At 45.2% G+C, this 22,060-nt stretch overlaps 1 protein-coding gene across 1 annotated transcript in view; it reads left to right on the plus strand.

Moving 5' to 3' along the window:
* Window positions 1–18,361, plus strand: part of MOGAT2 (monoacylglycerol O-acyltransferase 2) — a 30,022-nt gene extending 11,661 nt beyond the window's left edge. The window contains exons 2-6 of the mRNA XM_015632220.2: window positions 2,318–2,496; window positions 12,181–12,385; window positions 13,807–13,981; window positions 14,127–14,326; window positions 16,279–18,361. Coding sequence (XP_015487706.1) covers window positions 2,318–2,496; window positions 12,181–12,385; window positions 13,807–13,981; window positions 14,127–14,326; window positions 16,279–16,433 — 914 coding nt within the window. The 3' untranslated portion in view covers window positions 16,434–18,361. The remainder of the gene's footprint in view (window positions 1–2,317; window positions 2,497–12,180; window positions 12,386–13,806; window positions 13,982–14,126; window positions 14,327–16,278) is intronic.
* The last annotated feature ends 3,699 nt before the right edge of the window (window positions 18,362–22,060 follow it).

Here is a 22,060-nt window from a genome sequence, read left to right on the forward strand (position 1 = left end):
TCTAGGCAGTTCTTGAGAATTATAAAGTCTGTGTCTGTGGCATTTGAAAAAGAAGTGTGAGCAGCAGGCTGAGGGATGGGATTCTCTCACTCTGTTCTGCTTTTGTGAGACTCCAGTTGGAGTGGGTCCAGAGGAGGCCATGGAGATGCTTCAAGGGCTGGAGCCCCTCTCTTCTGGAGACAGGCTGGGAGAGCTGTGTTCAGCCTGGAGAAGAGAAGGCTCTGGGGAGACCTTAGAGCCTCTTCCAGTGCTAAAGGGGCTCTAAGGGAACTGGAGAGGGATTTTGGACAAGGGCCTGGAGGGACAGGATAAGGGAGAATGGCTTCACACTGCCAGAGGGCAGGGTTAAATGAGTTATTGGGAAGAAATTCTTGGCTGTGATGGTGGTGAGACCCTGGCAGAGGTTGTCCAGAGAAACTGTGACTGCCACATCTCTGGAAGTGTCTAAGGCCAGAGTTATGGGGACTTCCATGATTCCATTAAAAGTGTGGCACCAGGTGTGAGCAGTGGTTCTTTTTGAACTGCACAATGCATTATAGGTTAGATCTGTTTCTTTGCTGAGAGCTGCAGTTTCTTCCCCTACTGCAAAAATCTTAGTGCCTACCCAGGTGCCTGCTGCAGTGTCTTTACTTATAGGAAGATGCAATCCCATTTGGCTTTAAGGGGATTTAGGATCCTGTTAGTTTATTGCTTTTTTTTTTCCCCATAGGAATTATTGGTACCATCATGACACTTTTAAAAAAGGGCAAGAATTTGTTTTTCAATGCAAAGCTTTGTAATCAGGGTGACTTATCACCAAAAAAAGAGAGCTACAAACACAATCTACTTACTTACTCTTAAGTGAAAGCAAACAAGAGGTACATGAAGGTCTTAGATGAGAGTATATTCCACTTCTGACAGGCATTAGCTGAGAGAAGGTGGAAAGAGCAGGTTTTAGGTGACTCCCAAAGATGGAAAGGATGTCTCAGAGCATGAGGGTATGGATGCATCTATATCACAGCAGAAGCTGAAGCTGAGCAGGGCATCTCCATCCTCATATCTTCCAGATCTGGGTGGTGGATCTGTAATGAAGATGCAAAGTAGAACAAAATATACAAAACATTATGTAATCCGTAAGCTGGGGAAGGCAAAAGACTTGGATGAATCTTTGGATTTTCTTCAGCTCAGTCTTCCCATTCAAAAGTGTTCCAGAGGGACAGATGGAGAGGATGCAGCTCTTCCCAAGGTGCTCTGAAAGAGCTCTGTGTAAGGGCTTAAGGCATTTTATAGCAATTCAGTGCCACTGGGCTATAGCACAGGAGTCCAGATCTGCAGAAGGAGGAGATGAGGATCATGTCTGTTTGCAACCTCACACCCAAACCTGCCCATTTCTTCTGAGCAGTGGGACTGCTGGTGGTAGACTCAGTTTGGGGACCTGACGTCTGCTTTACCAGGTGGCAGCTTAGTGGCCATCATCACTTTCCAGTATCTGCAGACAGACAGTGTTGGGCTCGGGTGGGATTTTATGTACCAAGTGATGTTTGTTTGCACAAAGACTTTTGTTCTCTTGTTTCCAAAACATAGGGTATAAGGGAGGTGGGAGATAGTGGTCAAAGCTGGGCACTAACTGGAGAAAGTCCCAATCATGGAAGTCTTAGAGAATGAAATAGAGCATTCTTATAAAATTCACGATGACACCGAGTTGAAAGAACTGAAAATCCTCTAGAGTCCAAGATTAGAGACTGAACCTGAGAAGTGTAGGAAAGGGTCCAAAATCAATAATAAAAAACTCAGTAAAGAGTAAAATCTTACCTATGGGTATAAATCATGGACACAATTAAAATGGGGAACCATGAGCTCAAGATAAAGCTATTGGGGACTGTACATACTGGACATCACATAATAATATTTTTTTTTTCTTTTTACTTTTTGCTGCCATTGCAAAATATTGGATGTCATCAGGGGGTATTAACAGGAGTTTTGGGATAAAACAAGGCCATTATAATTGCAGAGATCAGTTGGACTCCAGGGAAAAGCAAGACAGCAAAGAGATGAAGAGCTGATCCATGAGAACACTGTGAATGGAATGAGATTTCATCAGTCTTTTGGGAAGAGGGGGACATGGTGGCTACAAGGGAGGTGACTGGTGTCTTTTCAGGTTCCTGGGGCAGGTAGAAAACAAACCAGTTCTGCATCAGAGGTGCCTTCACACTGATAAATTCAGCAGCAAGCCCAGTGGAGGCTCCATCCCAGGACCAAAATGCCTCTCCAAGTGAACCACTCCTCTCCCAAAGTCTACATAACCCAACTATCAAGTCACTGCTGGCTTTTCTTTCAGCACAGTGCTGTACAGTTGCCTTCATCGCCCTCCTCTTCACTCGTTTTTGGCTGGTCAGTGCCCTCTATGCTGCATGGTGGTTAATAGACAGGGAGAAACCCAGGAAGGGTGGGCGGCGGATCCACTTCTTCCGGAACAGCATCGTCTGGAGGTACATGAAGGACTATTTCCCTGTCACGGTAAGTGCCACCAATCCATTGGCTTTTCAGTGTCTCAGGGACCAGCTTTGTCCTTGGAGTCTAAATACAGTCTGGGGCCAGCAGTCATGGCATGGGGTGCTAGGAGTTTGGTGTTGAAGGATAATATTGCCAGCTCCCAGATTACTCAAAGACACAGTAAAAAATGAGGATTACCATTTTTAAAAACTGGGTCCTTCAATCAGCTGTCTATTCTGCACCTTTTTAACCTTGTTGCACTCCAGCTGTTAGGGAAATCTCACCTTTGTTTTCCATGTCTATATTACAACATTCCTGCCCTCCAGTGTTGGTCAGAATTTACCCAGTGGGCACAGGGCCAAGTTTTAACCAAAATCTAAGATATCCTGGGTGCCTTGCAATGTCAGTATCCCATTCTGCTGAGGATGGGCAGAGCTGGGGGTGCACTGGGAAGTCTCACAGAGCTGCTGTTCTCTTGAGAGGGACATCTGAGACATTCCCTGATTTACTTAATGTATGTGGCTGGCCATTGCCCTTACTTTGTTATCTGGTGTCCCTTTGGCATGGTATGGATGCATGCAGCAGCAGCAAGTCCTGCCTCAGAGCCATCACAAGTTGGTATAAATCTGAGCAAGGCAGCAGAAGAGCTCATGGGTTGTGCAAGGAAGCTTCAAGGGTAGATCAGGCAATGGGAATTTCTAAGGTAATTCCTTTAGGAATATATTAGATGGGATGCACCCAGCTGGCCAAAGATCACCTAGAGTCAGAAGCTGAGTGCTACAGTCCAGGATAATGAAGCTGGGAGCCCAAAAAGCCAAAGAACCTACCAGCCCAAAGGCAAAAACAACCCAGCCTGAGAGTCCATTCTGCATGGAGTAGGGGCTGGGATAAGGATTAAGGGGAGCCAGAGCAAAGTGAAGACCAGAGATGACATGCTCATCAGCTTTTGCTCAAACAGAAATAATCCTTTTCTCTGCTCTCATAAGATCACACCTGGAATACTGTGCACAGTTCTGGTGCCCCAATGTAAGAAGGTTGAATGGCACTTCTGGGGCAAGTCCAGAAGAGGCCACAAAGTTGATAAGGGGACTGGAGCACCTGCCATACAGAGATGGCTGAGAAAGTTGGGGCTGTTCATCCTGGAGAAGGTTGTGTGGACACCACACAGCACCTTCCAGTATCTGAAGAGGCCCTAGAGGGAAGATGGAGAGAGATTGTTCATCAGGAGCTATAGTGATGGAACAAGGGGGGATGGGTTCAAACTGTAAGAGAGTAGATTTAGATAGGATATTGGGAAGAAGTTCTTGGCTGTGAGGGTGGTGAAGCCATGGCACAGGTTGCCCAGAAAAGCTGTGGTTGCCCCATTCCTGGAAGTGTCCAAAGCCAGGTTGGGTGGGGCTTGGAGCAACCTGGTCTAGTGGAAGGTGTCCATTCCCATGGCAGGAAGTGGAATTTTAAGGTTCCTTTGATACTGAAATCAGTCAGAAAATAAACTTTCTAACACAATTTGAAGTGTTTGAAAGCAGGCATTCTTTATCTGTGTGGGACACATTGCAAGGATGTCTCCTTTAATCTAATGTGGTTGGTGAGGCTTTACAACATTATAATCATGTGTATTCGTTAAAGCGTGACTCTTAGCTAACACATAAACATCATATTTCCTAGAACTAATTTGCATGCACCTGCCTTCTATTGGAAATCACTATATGATCCTGGAGTGATCTCTGGTGGTCCTATTCAGTGAATAATTCAATTTTAAATGTGACCTTTCCTTGAACTTTTTCTTTGAGTATGTGCTGTTGGTTCTTGTTACCTAACTTGCAAAAAAAACCACTGTAGCCCTCTTTATCTGTTCCTCAACTGCTAAACTACATTTATCATCCAGTGTGCATACCTTTACATAATTTAATCTTTTTTTTGCTAGTTAATCTTTAAGCTCTTGCAACTTCAGCAACTTCAGGGGAACTGAAAATTTATATTCTCTATTATTTATCACATTCCAACCCAAACCATACAGAAATTCAATGATTTATGTGCCTGCAATAACTATATGCAAGATATATTCTGTAAATTATTTGTATTAGGCGAAAGCCACCACTTGTGAAGTGTTGGACCAATCTCTCTGCTGAAATTTAGCTGCCATCTCAGCCCAGCGACGACCTTTCTCCTCTCCCTTTCTAAAGAACATGGAACCCTGCTCCTGAATGCCTCACTGCGTTCTGTCTGTCCTTTCTTGTATCAGGACCACCAACACCAGCAGAGGGAGCATGGTGTGGGGTCTGGCTGCAGCTCCCTGGGTGAGGGACCAGGCGTCTCCACAGAACCTTTCTCTCCACTTTTGTGGGAAAACACAGAGGAAGTTTCACAAAAGGACAGCAGAAACATTTAAAAATATATAATATAGAGAGTATTATAACCAAGAAATCACATAATACTGTTTCTCCAAAATATTTTCTCAGTCATAGAATTGTAGCTTCAAAAAATGTTTTGGGTTGGAAGAGACCTCAATGATCATGCAGTTCTAACCCCCCTACCATGGGCAGAGACACCTTCCACTAGACCAGCTTGCTCCACTCCAAACCCTGACCAATTTGGTCTTGAAAACTTCCAGGGATGGGGCAGCCTCAGCTTCTCTGGGAAACCTGTGTCAGGGCCTCACCACTCCCACAGACAAGAATTTCTGCCCAATATCCCATCTAACCCTGCTCTCTGGCAGTGGGAAGCTATTCCCCCTTGTCCTGTCCCTCCAGGCCTTTGCCCAAAATCTCTCTCCAGCTCTCTTTGAGCTCCTTTAGCAGGAGACTAGAGCCACTGGCAGGGGCTCTAAGGTCTCAGCTTTTCTTCCTCAGGCTGAACAACCCCACTTACCCAAAGTGCAAGTGCAAGGGACACAAGGAAGAGAGATCTGGGGACACAGACTGGGTTGGCATCCAGGACTCTGGGTTGTATTTGTGTGTAGATGGAGTTTGTTAAGCCCTGGAGAATTAGGCTTTCTGGGAAGATTAAGTATGACTCCTAATCCTACCAGATCCCAGCAGCAAACTTAGTATGGTCAAGTGTTTGGGGGCAGCAAGTGCTGCCTGCTGTTTTATTTTAGGAAACAGCTTTAAACACTGCTTTTAAGGGATCCCTGTGCATGTTTGCTGTCTTGGAAGCAAAGGGAGGTTGGGATGAGCATCTGCTTTCCAGGAAGTGTGAATTTGTAGTGTGCTGCAGAACATGGAGCATGCCAGTGCTGAGCCAGGCCACCACAAGGTGTGCAAGGTGCACCTTCTGCACACTCTTCCACTTCACCACCCTTGCACAAGTACCACTTGTTGTTGGATTTATCCCCCTTGGAACTGACTGCATTTTAATTAATGATTTGAAAACGAGAGTCAGGCAGGACTTGAACAAGCTTGAGTGTTTTTAAAAGGGGGATAAGAAAAACTGCAGTGAGAAACCAAATCAGGGTCCAATGCATTGCCAAGGGAAGTTATTTCTGCTTAATTTCCCTGCATTTTAAACCTATTCTAGTCTGGATTTGTTTTGTTTATTAAAATTTATTTATTTTTCTTTTAACTAATTAATTTATTTTTGAAATATGCTCTCATTATAGCCCTTCAATTTGCCTGGAATTGTTTCAAAATTGTGTAGATGTGGCACTTGGGAACATGGTTTAGTGGTGGCCTTGGCAGTAATGGTTGGACTTGATGGTCTCAGAGGGCTCTTATGACCTAAATGGATCTATGATTCTTCATTTCCAATACATGGCTGAGCTCAGCTACATTATAATGTTGTGAAAAATACACCAAAAGGTTTTAAATTAATCTGTTTGAGCTAGAGTATGTCAGATAACCTGTGATGCCTGCTGTGTTGATCTTGCCTACAGAGTGATTTTGGATGCTGTCAACTGCTCTATCTATGCTATGTTCAGAAAGAAGTCAGTAATCTGTCTGCTGCTGCCCAAACCCTGTCTCCATTTTCATAATGCCTTCCTCATCATTTATCAGTGCATCTTTACGATGAAGGATACACCCAGACTAACAGTAAAAACAAATTCTGTCCCCATGCCAAGTGAATGGACATCGCTGCTTTTTCTCCCCAGCCCCATCCTGTCCTGTCACCATCCTCCCTCATACAGACAAGGTGCTGTGGTAACCTCAGATGAGGAAGGTGAAATGGGGAAAGTGTAAGCATAAGCTTGACAAAATCTATCTTTACCACAGTCATCAAACAGAAGTCACCATCTTTCTCACTGACTGAAAATTGGGGCTGGATGTTTGGCTTAGACAAGACATCTCACCTTTGGATCACACAACTTGAGTTATGAGTCCATTCTAGCAAATAAAGTTCTCAGATAATTTTGGGGACTGTTGTGGTTTTTTTAGGCTTATCAGTGGATTTCTTCCCGTTGTTATCAGGGAGACGCTGGAAGGGGGTGTCTTTTTGGGTGAATAGTTAGGGATCAAGACACAAGAAGAAGTCTCCTGGCATTCCAGTGGAGTTGTTGTGGGGTTGGGGAGTTTTTGGCTGGGGGAGTGGGTTTTTCTCTTCAGAGTTTTTTGGGATTTGTGGCGTGATGTCACCACAAGTTGTGAACTCGGACTGGAGTTGTGGTGGGGGTGAGGTCTTACCTTCCCTTCCTCCTTTCCTAAGGGGATTGAGGAGAGCGGTCGTGCCGTGCTGCAGAAGTTTGTGTACTCAGCTCCAGGACTTCGCTGCGCTGCAATTCGGCACTACCATCCAACCTGCCTGCTTCCCTTGCTTCTGCCACCTGCTCCTTGGTAGTGCCGAGTTTGAACGCTGCCCCTGAGTTTGCAAAAGGAGCAATTTCCTTCCTTCCCTCACGCCGCCAGCTGAGGAGATCGCTCTGCCTTGCTAGGGCGGCCAGCAGCCCCTGCCAGCTGTGGTCATAACTACACCATGAGGAAAAACTCCAGTTGGAGGGTTGGAAGCTTCTGTTACAGAATGACAGAATGACTAGGTTGGAAGAGACCTTCAACATCATCAAGTCCAGCCCATGCCCTAATACCTCAACTAAACCATGGCACCGAGTGCCACATCCAGTCTTTTTTTAAACACATCCAGGGATGGTGACTCCACCACCTCCCCATGCAGACCATTCCAGTATTTCATTACTCTTTCAGTGAAGAACTTTTTCCTAACATCCAACCTAAATTTCCCTTGGCGCAACTTGAGGCTGTGTCCTCTCGTTCTGTCACTTCTGTCAGTTGCTGTCTGGTGAAAGAGACTGATCCTCACCTGAGAATCACCTCTGAGTCTCCTTTTCTCCAGGCTAAACAACCTGAGCTGTTCCTCACAGGGTTTGTGTTCCCAGCCCCTCACCAGCCTCGTTGCCTCCTCTGGACACTCTCCAGCATCTCAACATCCTTCCTAAACTGAGGGGGCCAGAACTGGACACAGAACTCAAGGTGTGGCCTCACCAGTGCTGAGCACAGGGGAAGAATGACCTCCCTGCTCCTGCTGGCCACACTATTCCTGATCCAGGCCAGAATGCCATTGGCCCTCTTGGCCAGCAGGGCACAGGGCTGGCTCATGTTCAGTCGGGTGTCAACCAGAACCCCCAGATCCCTTTCTGCCTGGGCACTGTCCAGCCACACTGTCCAGCCACACTGTCCCCAGCCTGTAACGTTGCAGGGGATTATTGTGACCAAAATGCAGGACTCGGCACTTGGACTTATTAAATTTCATCCCATTGGACTTTTCCCATTCATCTAAACGTTCCAGGTCTCTCTGCAGAGCCCTCCTACCTTCCAACAGATTGACACACACTCACAGCTTAGTGTCATCTGCAAATTTGAAGGACTCAATATCCTCATCCATGTCGTCAGTAAAAAATATTGAACAGACCTGGCCCCAGCACAGCCCCCTGAGGGACACCACTGGTGACTGTCACCAGCTGGATGCAGCACCGTTCACCACCACTCTCTGGGCCATCCAGCCAGTTCCTAACCCAGCACAGAGTGCTCCTGCCCAAGCCGAGGGCTGACAGCTTTTCCAGGAGTGTGCTGTGGGGAACACTGTCAAAGGCCTTGCTGAAGTCCAAACAGACAATGTCCACAGCCTGTCCAATATCTACCTGGTCATAAAAGGAGACCAGGTTGGTAAACGTGACCTACCTCTCCTAAACCCCTGCTGGCTGGGTCTGATACCCTGGCCATGCTGTAAGTGCTGTGTGATGACACTCAGTATAAACTGTTCCATTACCTTACCAGGTACTGAGGTCAGGCTGAGTGGCCTATGATTATCAGGATCCTCCTTCCCACCCTTTTTGTGAATGGGTGTCACACTGGCCAGCTTCCAGTCATCTGGAACCTCCCCAGTGAGCCAGGACTGCTGGTAAATGATGGAGAGTGGCTCCACAAGCTCAGCTGCCAGCTCCTCCTCACCCTGGGATGGATCCCATCTGGTCCCATAGATTTATGAACATCCAAGTGGCTCAGCAGTTCTCTGTGTGCCTCCCCTTGGATAACGGGGGGACCATGCTGTCCCAGGAGGACAGTTGTCCTGAGGACAAGCTGTCTTCCCACTAAAGACTGAGGCAAAGAAGGCATTAAGTACTTCTGCCTTCTCCTCATCTGCAGTTACTAAGTTCCCTCCCTTATCCAATAAAGAACAAAGTTTGGTCTTCCCTTTTCTCTTGCTGTTAATATATTTGTAAAAACATTTTTTATTGTCCTTTACAGAAGTTGCCATTTTAAGTTCAAAGTGAGCTTTGGCCTCTCTATTTTTTTCCCTACATAATCTAGCAGCCCCCTTAAACATTTCCTGAGAGACCTGACCCTCCTTCCAAAGATGTCAGGATGGAGGATAGTCCCACTCCTTGACACCTCAAATCCAGTTCCATTAGGCAGTTTGGCTGGACAGCAGGAGGGGGAGGCTGTGCAGAGTCACATTATTAACTTTCCCAGAAGTTTGGGAATGGACCTCTGCCAGGTGGAGAGAGAAGGAGTGAGACAGTGAGAACAATCCAGAAGAGAAGATGGAGTTTCTGTGTTGAAGAGTTTCCAGAGGGAAAATGGTAGTGTAGGGTCTAGACCTATGGTTTAAGAGACTTTGCCCAAGTTTCTCCTCTGCTACAGATTTCCTTCTCAGTTTTGTACAAGCTCTGATTTCTCAGAGTTTTGGCCAAATCATCCAGATGTGAGAAGACTCTGTGATAAAATGAGGACTTTCTTTCCTAAGGCTACTGCAGGGAACAGCTCTTGCAGAAACATTATCCATATCCACCAAATCCTGAGGGACTCAACTATTACCCTCCAGCTGCATGGTTTAGAGCAGGGAGTCAAAAAACAAGATTCAAAGACAGGGTGACATTGGAAGAGAACTCTAGAGGTCAACATACCCAACCCACTGCTCAAGCAGGGCCATCCAGACCCAGGTGCCCAGGATCATGTCTTATCACAGAATCACAAAATGGTTTGGGTTGGAAGGGGCTCATCCTTGTTTGAATGAGGACACCTTCCACTAGGCCAGGTTTCTCTAAACCCTATCCAACCTGGCCATGAACACTTTCAAGAATGGGGAAGCCACAGCTTCTCTGGGCAACCTGTGCCAGGGCCTCACTATTCTTATCATAAAAATTTCCTCACAGATAGTCTCATTGAATATTCCTTGTAGCTTAATTTAAAAGCATTCTACCTCGTGTTATTACTCCAAGCACTATCCTTTGTTATTTCCTTTCTGCTCCTCCCTCTTCTTTCACTGGGATGAGCACCAAGATAGCATCTGGATGTTTCCTAGGGAGTGTTTTTACAGATGTGTGGTGTCTTATGAGAGGTGAACTCTCCCATCAAGGCAATCTGACCACTCAGTGGCTGCCTTCTTACACCGGCCTTCCCCCTTCTTGTCTCCCTGTACACACAGAGACAGAAATGTAGCAGTTTCCAACAGGCCTGAGAAAGGTTGTTTGGAAGCTGAAGATGAATGCAGGAAACATTGATGCAAGCTGAGATTACTCAAAAAAGAGCAAATGGTGGAAGGGGCCTTGGGCACTTAGTGATTCAGCCATCTGCCTCTCTTCCTGCCTGGAGACCTCTGCACCTGGGCAGCAGTGGGACTTTTGTTTGTCCATTCCCTTCATTAGGAGCAGGTGCTTGAATGGGCACATGTACAGTCAATAGTGCTTTCAGACAGGTGGAAAATGAGTCATGATGGAAGAAAGTAAAATATATTCTCATGGTTAACCTGCAGTTCTAGTTGCTTCTAGGAAAACACATGCACCATTTACTGCACCGAGTGCAGATGGAATCAGGGTATTTGGAGGGGTGACACCGAAATGCATAGGGCTTTGGTCTTGTGTTCTTGAGCACAAATGCCTTTGAGTCATCTGGAAAGGCGTGGTGGCTCTGTGATAACAGAATCACAGAATTGTTCAGGTTGGAAAAGCCCTCTAAGACCATTGAGTCCAACTGCTCCCCAGTACCATCACAAACACCACTTAATCATGTCCCCAAGTGCCACATCATATTTTTTGAACAATTTCAGGGATTGTGGTCCCACCACTTCCCCAGTCATCTTGTTTCAATGTCTGACCACCCTTTCAGTGAGGAAATGATGTGATGACTAACCTTGGAAAGGTTCATCCTTCCTTGCTACTGTGAGGGTCCTCAGCATCCACAGAAATGGTGCAGAGATGTCAGCACTCAGTTTTGCCTGCATCTGCCTGGGCTGTGCACATGCTGGCTCATTGCATGTTGGCATGCGAGGTCTTCTTGGTGCCAGAGCTGGAGGGTGGCTTTGTCACACCAGCTCCTCTCCCCTGGGCAGCCCATAACAAGTGTAATGGAGCTCAAATCCCAGTTGTCCCTTATCTCCCTTTAACCATTCCCTCTTCTTCTGTTTGGTGCCCATTCTCCCATGTAGTATATCTGAAGCTTCAATATCACTTTCAGATCGGCTGAGGGTTTTAACAAGCTGCTTAGCCAGCCCTCAAGGGCAGGCCATGAGCTGCACTGTATCTGCAATCCATGCTGCCCATCCCTAAAATGCTTGACATGGGCATTCCCCATTCCCTCCTGCTAAAGTCACAGCAGCCTTGGACAGACATCCATTGCTCTTTGATGGATCTGGGCACCCAACACAGGCACAAACAGCTGGCATCCTGCAGGCTTTCCCCAGTGGGAAGAAAACCATCAGCTTCTCAGTTAGATGTCTGGGAATTAGATTTCAATTTACCATGTGTGGAAACATCCTAGAATCACCTGGCACGTGCTTCTGGACAGGATAAACCTTTGATCCACACCAAATTGTTGGGTGGGACATGTGCTTGCACTGTGTAGTAGGTCTACCAGAGTGATTATGTACTCCCTCTACAGTTCTGGTTGTGGGATCAAGTGGTACTGTGTGAAAGAAATCACCCTTTTCTCACTTTTTTCCCCTTATTAGAAAATGTGTTGGAGGACATTTTAAACAAAGTTGGTTCCCAACAGCACCTAGACCAGTTCTAGGCTACATAAGGAACTCTGCCATTAGAAAAGTCATTTTAGGCCAATGGGTAGGAGGAGATGGAAATATGGGCAATGAAATACATCTCAGTTGAAAATGAGGGAATTGTTCCAGTTGACTTTTTCCAATAGAAAAGCATGGTGGGTGCAAGACACTGCCCTCCAGGAATGCCTTATCTGCTTTGCATAGCCAGTGTTCCACCCTGCTGAGATTACAGCACTAACTCTGGCCCCTTTTTGACTTCATCCCTGACTCTAGTTGGTGAAGACAGCAGAGCTGGACCCTCGGCAGAACTACCTGCTGGGATTTCATCCCCATGGAGTCCTGGCAGTTGGAGCCTTTATCAATTTCTGCACAGAGGCATCTGGCTTTTCCACACTCTTCCCAGGCATCACCCCCCACCTGATGATGCTTTCCCTGTGGTTTCGCTTCCCGTTCTTCAGGGATTATTTGATGAGTGGAGGTAAGGAACATGGGCAAGCAGTGGTATGTGTGGGTGCTTTTTTGAGGAACACAGAGTGAAGATGCATGGGGAAGAGGAGTCAAGGATCTGTTTTCCCCCATCTGGAGCCAACTGGATCCCATTCAGGGACACAGCTATTTGAGATGGCAACCCAAAACCTCTGAAGTTAAAAATTGCCCTCCTTGCTTTTATCTCTCTTGTTCAACTTCATAAATGGTCTCTGTGCTGAGGGCACCACTGTGCCAGGTGCTGTGTAACAGCAAAATGCAGAGCAAATTGTGAACACAATTTGTGAATTGTGAAATGCTGAGAGCTGCAGGCCAGGATGTTTCTGTATTTCTTTCCATAAAAATTATATTCAGGCTTGAAACTGTGAAGAGAAAACTCTTTTTCTGAAGCATCTGCTGCATCCAGGGAAGCAGTATCTAGGGACAGAGGATGAAAATAGTAGCTCATGCTGCTGCAATGGAATGTGGCGGTGGAGAAGATGTAGTGAAAAAGAATTCAAAAAGGGATAGGTAAAAATTAAACAGAGAGAGGTGAAAAGGGAGTTTTGAGAGAATTTTGGACACCAGCAGGATGATCTCCATCTCTCATCAGTGGGCTTGGCAATTCAGCTTCTCCAGCTGACTGTGGGCAGAATTCAATAGGCTAAACTTTGGCATCCAGTTCCATCTGATGTACCCCAAGGCATCCATTACCCTGTTTCCCACATAAACTCTTGTTCCTGCTGCTAGAGCATTTATGTGGAGAGTGAGAAATCCAAACAGTGTGATATATGAGAGACCTATGACCCAGGTGAAGGAAGGTTTAATTACTGTAATGTGGGAGTTGGGTGCATAATGCTCAGGTCAATTGAATCCATTTCACAGTGAGGTTTTAATATGCAAATTATTTTAGCCCCTGAAACAAGGGCTTTTCTTTAAAATAGTCAAAACAACATTGCTTGGTCATTTTGGAATTAAAGATTTCTATCTTATTCAAGTAAATAACACCAAAGGACCAAATCCATCATCAAATTCCATTTTTAATTAGTACCATCCACTGAAAAGTATGTATGTTTTGACCTAAAGCAAACGTTTCTCTGACTTTAGAATTATTCAGGATTGGACATGATCTCACTTGACAACAAATTGAAACAGATTTTACCTAGAGCTCAAGTGCAGCTAGTTCCCCATTTATTTTTTTTCCTAATTTTTTCCCTCACTTCTCACTTCTGAGCCAGACAGCAAATGGATTATTGTGTACTCATCCAGCAGAGCTGTAGGCAAATCTAGTACCTTTAAAGGGAATTGGGCTGGGGTTTTCAAGTCTGAATATGAAGTGTTCAGCATCTCTCCAGAGATGGGTTATGGGGAAAAAAGGTTCAGAGCAAACCACAGACAGGTGGGTTTTACTTTTAATTCCTCTCTGCTCTCCAGGCCTCATCCCCTCTGACAAGGAGAGTGCATCATACGTGCTGCAGAAGCCAGAGGGTGGGAACTTGCTGGCCATCATTGTTGGTGGGGCACAGGAGGCACTGGATGCCCATCCAGGATCCTTCACCTTGCTGCTGAAGAACAGGAAGGGATTTGTGCGCCTGGCCATCCAGCATGGGTAATGCAGGGTGTGGGGTCCAGGGGTGCTGAGGGAGACCTGCTCGGCTCTGTGGCTGGTTAATGGGGTGTTTTGGAGAAGAACAAAGGGGTTTTGGAGTGGGTTTTGCTAATCATGACACCCTATTGGTTTTGACTCCCTGCAGCACACCCCTGGTCCCTGCCTTTTCCTTTGGGGAGAACAACGTCTTTGATCAGGTGAAGAATCCTAAGGGCTCCTGGCTGAGGAGGATTCAGTACTGTCTCCAGCAGATCATGGGCATCTCCCTTCCCCTCTTCCATGCACGAGGCATCTTCCAGTACAGCTTTGGGCTGATACCCTACCGACAGCCCATCTGCACCGTGGGTGAGTCAATCCACAGAACTCTGACATGATGCCAGACACGCTTAGGCTGCCCACACTGGGTAAACAGGGACAGTCCCTGGGCTGTGTCATCCTCTGGCCAGGCTGAAGCATCATGCCAGAGAGCACAAACAGTGCTGGGCTAGAAAGGTGCTGCAAAGCAGTGTTCCAAATTGTTCATGTGTCACACTGGTTTGGTAATCTGGTTTGATCTCATGACAGATCCCAGGCCATCTGGGCTGTGTTGGGAAAAGCCCCAGAGCAAATGTGGCCAACCTCATCACTCCTGTGAGATGCAGATTACCCCAACACCACAAAAAAACTGGTGACAAAAAACACTGCAGTCAAGTTGTGTTAAACATCTTCCAAGGAAGTTTTACAAACAAAAGTAGGACCAGCAGGTCCAGGGAGAGTATTCTGCCCCTATTCTGACAACCAAGGGCTTGGAGCATTTGGGTGACAGGCTGGGAGAACTGGGTATGCTCTGCCTGGAGAAGAGAAGGCTCCAGGGAGACCTTAGAGCCCCTGCCAGGGCCTAAGTGGCCTCCAATAAAGGGGGAATTTGAAGGGCATATTTGAAGGGAATTTGAAGGGGGATTTTGGACAAGGGCATGGAGTAACAGGATAGCAGGGTTAGATGGATATTGGGAAGAAATTCTTGGCTGTGAGGCCCTGGCACAGGTTGCCAAGAGAAGCTGTGGCTGCCTCTCTTCTCTGAAAGTGTTCAAGGGCAGCTGGGACGGGGCTTAGAGCAACCTGGTCTAGTGAAGAGTGTCCCTATTCATGGAAGGGGGTTGGAATGAGATGATCTTTAAGGTCACTCCCAAGACAAATCATTCTGTGATTCTCTGAACATTCAAGCAGTTTGTAAGTTTGCTCACTGTCCTGTGCAGTCATATCTGCAAATCCAAACCTATTTGCATGTGAGGAAGATGAACCATATTGACCATGTCCATGGGAGACCAAATTTCAAGAAAATCTTTGGTTTTGAATAAGTTTTTCAACATCTCCATGCTTGGCCCACCAGTGTGGCTGATGCTCTGTGAATTAATGTAATTAAAAATGCTATTTGGAATGGCACCACTGATTAAGTTTGACAACCAGCAATTACTTCTAATTGTATTACAGCCTGTTTGGATTGTCTCAATGGTTTTATGAGCTGTGTGGTATCACATTGGCTCATCATTAATTGGATGAAGAGCAGCCTTATAAGATGTTGAAACCCTCCGCCACTTGACAAAAACAATTTGAGTATAAGACCAGAGCAAGAGAGGTACCTCATGGATTTTGTCTGTCCCCTGCCAGGTACCTGGTCCTGCTCCTGGTAGCTCTAGGAGATGGAAAGGCTCTTCTAGAGATAGGAATCAAAATAACTAGATTTTCTGTTGAATAAAACATGATTTTTAAAAGATAAGTAAGTACTTGGTTCCTAATAAAAATCAGTTATTTCACAGAATCTTTAATCTGATCAAAGTAGAAGCACCTTTACTGCAAATGTTTTTCAATAGTGTGAGGCTATCCCCTGTTCTTCACATTCTCCATTTGCAATGCAGATTCCCAGGGTCATGTGGAAACAACTTGGAAAGCCCAAACCAAGTATTATCCTGTCTTCATATTGTGTTTATCTGCAGCACATCTGAGATGTGAGAAGCACTCTTGGGACTGCACTGGGATACAGCACTTCCTACTTCAAAAGGCTACACAGAGGGTCTCTAACCAACTTTGCAGATGGGTAAACTGAGGCAAGGAGCAGTGTGATCCTGGAGACCAAGAGCTTGGTCAGGATCTGAGCCACCATCCCTCCTTGGTTGTGCTATCTCCCAGGCTCCAGGAAATAAGTGGTGATACGGATGTGTCCATCCTGGAGAGGCTGACCTCAGCTCTGTGCTAGCATGAGCAAGGTGTTCAGAGGTACCTGACTTTGGCTCCCCCTAACACCTGTGCTTCTTTTCCAGTTGGGAAGCCAATTCCAGTGCAGAAGAGGCACGAACCCTCGGAGGAAGAAGTTGATCAAGTCCATCAAAAATATCTAAATGAATTGTCCAACCTCTTTGAGAAGCACAAAGCTAAATATAATATCCCAGAAGAAAGCCACCTGGAATTTATATAGAGTGCCTCAAGCAAGGTGAAACCATGGAGATCAAGCTCCAAGTTTCTCCCTTCTCTGGAACTACTTCACAACTTCAATATAGTCACAGTTAACATGTAGTCTATATAGTGTAGGGAAAAGAGCTTGATTTTCCCAGTATTTGCATGGGTGTAGAGCCATGTTTTTATTTTTTTCTCCATGTAGAACACATAAAAGATATAAAAGAGAAGCAAAAAAAAAATCCCATCTGTGGTCAGCACAACTGAAACTCCCCAGCACAAAACTAGCACTTCTAGTCTGGCATGGATGCCAGTTTATACAGATATTTCCAGGCAGATCTGAATTACTGAAATTATTTCCTTTTCATTATTTTCATTTTGAAATGGGACAATGAGCCATAACTTGCATTGAAGGCATATGTTTTTAAAAATATAATTCATCTAGATCAACAAATGAACATTGTTTGTTTGGTGCACTTCATGCTTTTAATTACTCTAGGGTCTTTTCTCACCACCTCAAGTACAGTTTATCAGAAAGGTCATATGCCTAGCACAACACCAAGCACCCTCAGCAGCACAATGCCATAACCCACGGGTGCAAAAGAAATTAAAATCTTTCTAATTATTATAAAGAAATCAGGAGCCACTCTGGCAGCCAGACTCACACCACCTGAGCTGGAACTGAGGCCCCTTAGCAGCTCCACACTCCACACTCACTCAGACTGGCTCAGTTCCTTACTGGCTCAACCCCTGGTTTCCCATAGCACAGTCTCAGACATCTGGATACTTCAAATAATTTAATCATGCAAGAACAAAATAACAGCTTGGGGTGGGAGCCTCCAGAAGTGATAAGGAATCTCCAAAAATAAAAGAAACCCTCGGCTTATGTGCCCTTATTATCTGAGTGTGGGGGAAAGTCTGGGCTCTTCTCGCTGAGTCCTCGGCTCCTGCTGTGTTGGTACATCCATGTCCCTGGCTGTGCCAAAGGTCCCTGGGCCCTTTTGTTTTGCAAAGGCTTGGCAGCTGCCTCTTGCCTCCAGCTCTTGCCACCACAGCCCCATCTACACCTGGCACTGCAGCTATCCCTCAGCTGCCTGCTCTGAATACATTGTTTCATAATTAATTTAGAAATACAAATCAGAAATAAATTTATAATGTCCAGGGACTTATCCAAAGGGTTCACTGTACTGGGGCTCTGGGAGTCCTGCTTCCAGTTTGATTGGTTTATCCCAGACACCCCTGCATAGGAACATGCCCAATTATCAGCTATGGTAGCAGCTCACTGTGCATTTTGTTTTAGAAATGAGACCATTTCCTTAGGAAAGAGGAGCATGACCAGGATATGGGGGAAGGGAAAAGTGATTTGGGCCCAATAGAAATATCTATTGGGGTTTGGGGGAGCCACATTTGGCAGGTGATCGAGGCTTTAAATAGCTGTTTCTTTTTGATATCCAGCACTTCATTAAACTTTGCATTTAATGGGATTTTGCAGTGTGGAAGTTTCAGGTGGCAGGAAGTTAGCTGGGAAGTTCAGTCTTACAGAGCCCTGATACTTTTATCTTTTTCTTCTTTCTCCCTCCCTTCATTTCTTTCTCTTCCTCACATCATACTCCCCACTTGCAAGGAGCTGCTAAAAATCCTGCAGATCACAGGCACTTAATTTTTGTTCCTGAAACTGCAAGAAGTGCATTTAAGGAGAAAAATTTGTTAAAAAATCCAAAACTGTCTCGGCTGACAATACCAGGCCATCACTGAGGGTTGTTTCCTTTTCCTGCCTCCTGTCCTGACCAAGGCTGTAAAGATTTCACCACATTCTTAATCTGAAAATTAACCCCTGCAAATGCCTCCCATTCCCAGTAAAAAAGCAGCAGCAAGGAAGAATTTAATGGAGCCCTGCTCAATATTCTAAACACTCCTATAATCCCACACTTAATCCAATCCAATAAAACAGGTCACATGCTCTGATTTCTTGTTTGCTTTCTATTTTTCTTTTCCTTTGTTCTTAGTTAAGGACAGAGGTGCCCAAGGAGGAGGAAGATTTTCTGCACCAAAACAAACAAACAAAATATACATCTCCCACCCCTTTCTCTCGGAGTTCATTACCATCCAAGCTTTACCCTGGCTCCAGGTTATTTTCTCTATCCTTTCTTCTGCCATTCCTTTTACTTGGCCATCCACTCACAGACCTCAAGGATGTTGCCATGACCTTCTGGAAACATCCCAGTGGGGATCAGTGCCAGAGGAAAGTAAGTGATGGGGATGTCCCCAGCATCACAGGATGTTGTGGGGATGGGGGAGGTCTCCAGAGGTGAGGATGAGGAGCTGAGATCTTGATGCAAGGGGATAAAGAGTGAAGGTGCTGCTGTTGGGGTGAAAATCAGCAGTGAGGGGAGGAAGGGGATTTGTGGAGACGTGGCGATATTTTGGGGGTGTAGGAAATGGAGAGGGGCAGGATGCAAAGTCACAGAGAAGGACGGCAGACATCGGTACTGACAAGAGGGGTTTGGTCAGTAGGAGAGACTTCTACCTCAGTGAGGAGCCACATTAGAAGGTGTGTTTGCAATTGTCCACAGAGGCCTCAGTCTTATCCTTTTGGGGCTGTCACAGTGATGCCCCTGGTGTGGGAGACACGCCTGCTTGAGAGGTGGGCTGACCCCTCACCTTCCTGGCTTGTGTTACCATTCTGAGAGAGAAAAGGCAGCAAATGGGTGGTCAGGAAAAAATCTCAGGGAGGCAAGGGAAGGAGGATGCTGGAGCTGTCTGAAAGCTGTTGGGGTGGTCAGAGACATCCAAAGGTGAAGAAAGACCACAATGCTGGAGAGGAGGAGTCAGAGGAGAGTGTTGGCTGTACGTAACTGGCTTCCTTTCAAGGTCAGTTTTATCTCACAGACTGGAAAATACCCTTGATCCCTTGGGGACCTATATAACCCAGGAGGGAGAGGTAAGTGCCTGGGTTTGTGTTAAATACAACATTAAGAACAATAATTCATAGGCATCGTTGTAGCCTCAGGAGCTCAGGGAGCTCAGCACAATGAGAGGTCCCATCTCAAGAGGCCAGAGCTTCTCTCTGAGCTGTGTCTGAGTGAAACACTGTGAGACAAGAAGCTTTTGTGCTATTTCAGCCTCACACAGAGCTGTCTGGAGGATTAAAACTCTGATGCTACACAAGGCAGGAGAAGCCTAAAGGAACGAAAAGTGCTCAGATCAACCAAATCAAGCAATGTTTAGGTTTGACTCTTCAGCTTGAAACTGGCTCAATTGGAGGCACCATCAACAGAGGGAACTCCAAGCTGTCACCTCAAAATAAGGACCCCTCAAAGCTAAAACAAAACTATATTTCCTTCCAGCATGTCCACTCCCTACTTACTCAGCTGGTTGAGAGGCTCTAATCTGGATTTGCTTTACTTAGGTTCAGATCATGAGGCTCAGAAGAAAACCTCTGATGACTGATGAATACAAAATATGGACTAATTCTCCAAGAGGAGGAAAGCCAAGCAAAAAGATGCTTTTTTTCCCTTTTGCAGATCTAGAGCTGCAAAGTTGTTATACTGCCCTGAGAATGGGATTAAAAGACTGCCTGCTGTTGCAAACAAAATTAAAAGGTTTTCTGCTGAAAAACATGATTTTCTACTCAGGGAAAGATTTGCTGCCTTTAGTTCAATAAAGTCCCAAAATGTGGTATGCTAAACATCTCCCTCTTATGGCATACCTTTCAAGAAAGGAAATAAAACTGCAAGTCCATCTGAAACCCATCACTTTGCATTAGAAAAACAAACAAAGGAAGAAACACAAAACCAAATCCAAATCAAGAAATGGCATCTTTTTGTTTCCTTTTTAATTTAAACATTTTGAACAATAACATTTAAAACATTTAGAAAGCATGGGTCTCCTCATAAATAATGACACTTATATTTTGGGATAATCTGTTAGTTTTGTCTGACTTGTACCCAGGGAACTCTTTTCTGCATCTCCCATTATGTGAACTCACCTTTTGACACAACCTTTCTTGGAGGAAACATCTGATACAGGATTTTGGCAAACCACCTTGTTCAGGTTATAAAAACCCATCAGTGAAGGAATAATCTACAATGACCAACAAGGCAGGAGGGTATATATTGGATTTAAGGAATTATTTGGTATGATTCATCCATTTTTCAAGCTTGTGCTTGGCTTTACTAACACCCATGTCCTAACCCCAGCCCCCTTGGAGATGCTAAACCATTAACTTTGGGCTGGCAACCCACTGAGCCACCACATCTCTGGGACACAGGGATTTGTGTGCTTCAGGCAACAGGTAACCTTCAAAACAGAATGCATTTATCAGGAGGGAAAGCACCTGTAAAATCAGGTAGTTGTGAGCCAGCATCTTGGGTGTCAGGATACCAAATAATTCCTGTGAGCTAAAGGGATTAATATTTTATTAGATTATAAGAAGCCAACAAAATACAGACCAAACATGATTTAAATGAGCAATTCAAGACACAGAAAATTACATGCAGAAAACAGTACAGGAAGGATTTGAAATCACTTGGGTTCTTGAAAAGCTTGCAGAAAACCATGAATGCACAGAATATCATGCATTGTGCATGCACAGAAGAAAAATAATGCGAAGGAAAAGAAGTTCATGCTTAATTCTTGGTAAAAAAAGTTTTCTGATCCCCTAGAATTGAAAGGGAACAAGTGCTAGCAAGCAGTGCTTTTATCTTCACCACTGCCAGCAAGGACAGAACTTGGTTGCTTCATGGACAAGGGTGCATGTGGATGCTGAGGAGCTCACCTCCACATCAGAGTACTTTGAACTGGGAGAGCAGTGTTGCATCGTCAAGAGCATGTAAACAGGGCTGTGAGGTCAGGATTTTCAGAATTATTTACAAAGTGCTTAGCTTCTACCTTCTGAGAGGGAGATCCTCTAAGCTGCCATGTGGCACGATCTCCTAGGAAAGCTAAGCACCTCATTTTCTTCATCAGCACCCCAGAATCTAGAGATGCTTGTTTGCTAGAGTCAGTGTGTCTGTCAGAGGAGGGAATGAGCTGGGTGCCAGATTTTTCCATGCTGTGTTTTTGACATTATCTACAAGTCCCATAGTGTGCCTTGCTTCCAGGAACTGCCAAGCACTTTACAAGGAAATAGGATCCATAATCCCTAGAGAGGTAGAGGAGGAGCTTCTTTAACCCTTCTGTTGATGCTGGGCTACTGTCAGCCCAAGATCAGGAACGTCACGAGGCCAAAGAGCAAGAATAAGAATGACCTGTGGCCCAGATTACCCTATCATATAGATCCATGTGATTTGTGGCTGGTCAGAGGAAGACTGTAGCACAGTTGAGACCCAAATCCTCCTGAATCATAGCATAGCTTACCACCCTCATTGTAAAAAAACCTCTTCTTGATATCTAATCTGCATCAACCTTCTCTTCTGTGAATACTTACAGTTAAACATAGAGGGGGAGAAAGAAGAGTATCAGTCTAGGAAGAAATAGGCCAAACAAGTTGAAATTACAATTATTTTAAAGCAAGCAAAATGGCTAAATTCTTACATAAAAATTAGAAATAAAGAAGTGATGACCAGATTTGACAGGTATTTAGTACAAAAATTATTCCCTTCCTTGGAAAGTGCAAATGACACAGAAAAAGTCCTCTCCACATTAGCC

The sequence above is a fragment of the Parus major genome, chromosome 1 (genome assembly GCF_001522545.3).
Source record: "Parus major isolate Abel chromosome 1, Parus_major1.1, whole genome shotgun sequence".
In the NCBI taxonomy this organism is placed as follows: Eukaryota; Metazoa; Chordata; class Aves; order Passeriformes; family Paridae; genus Parus; species Parus major.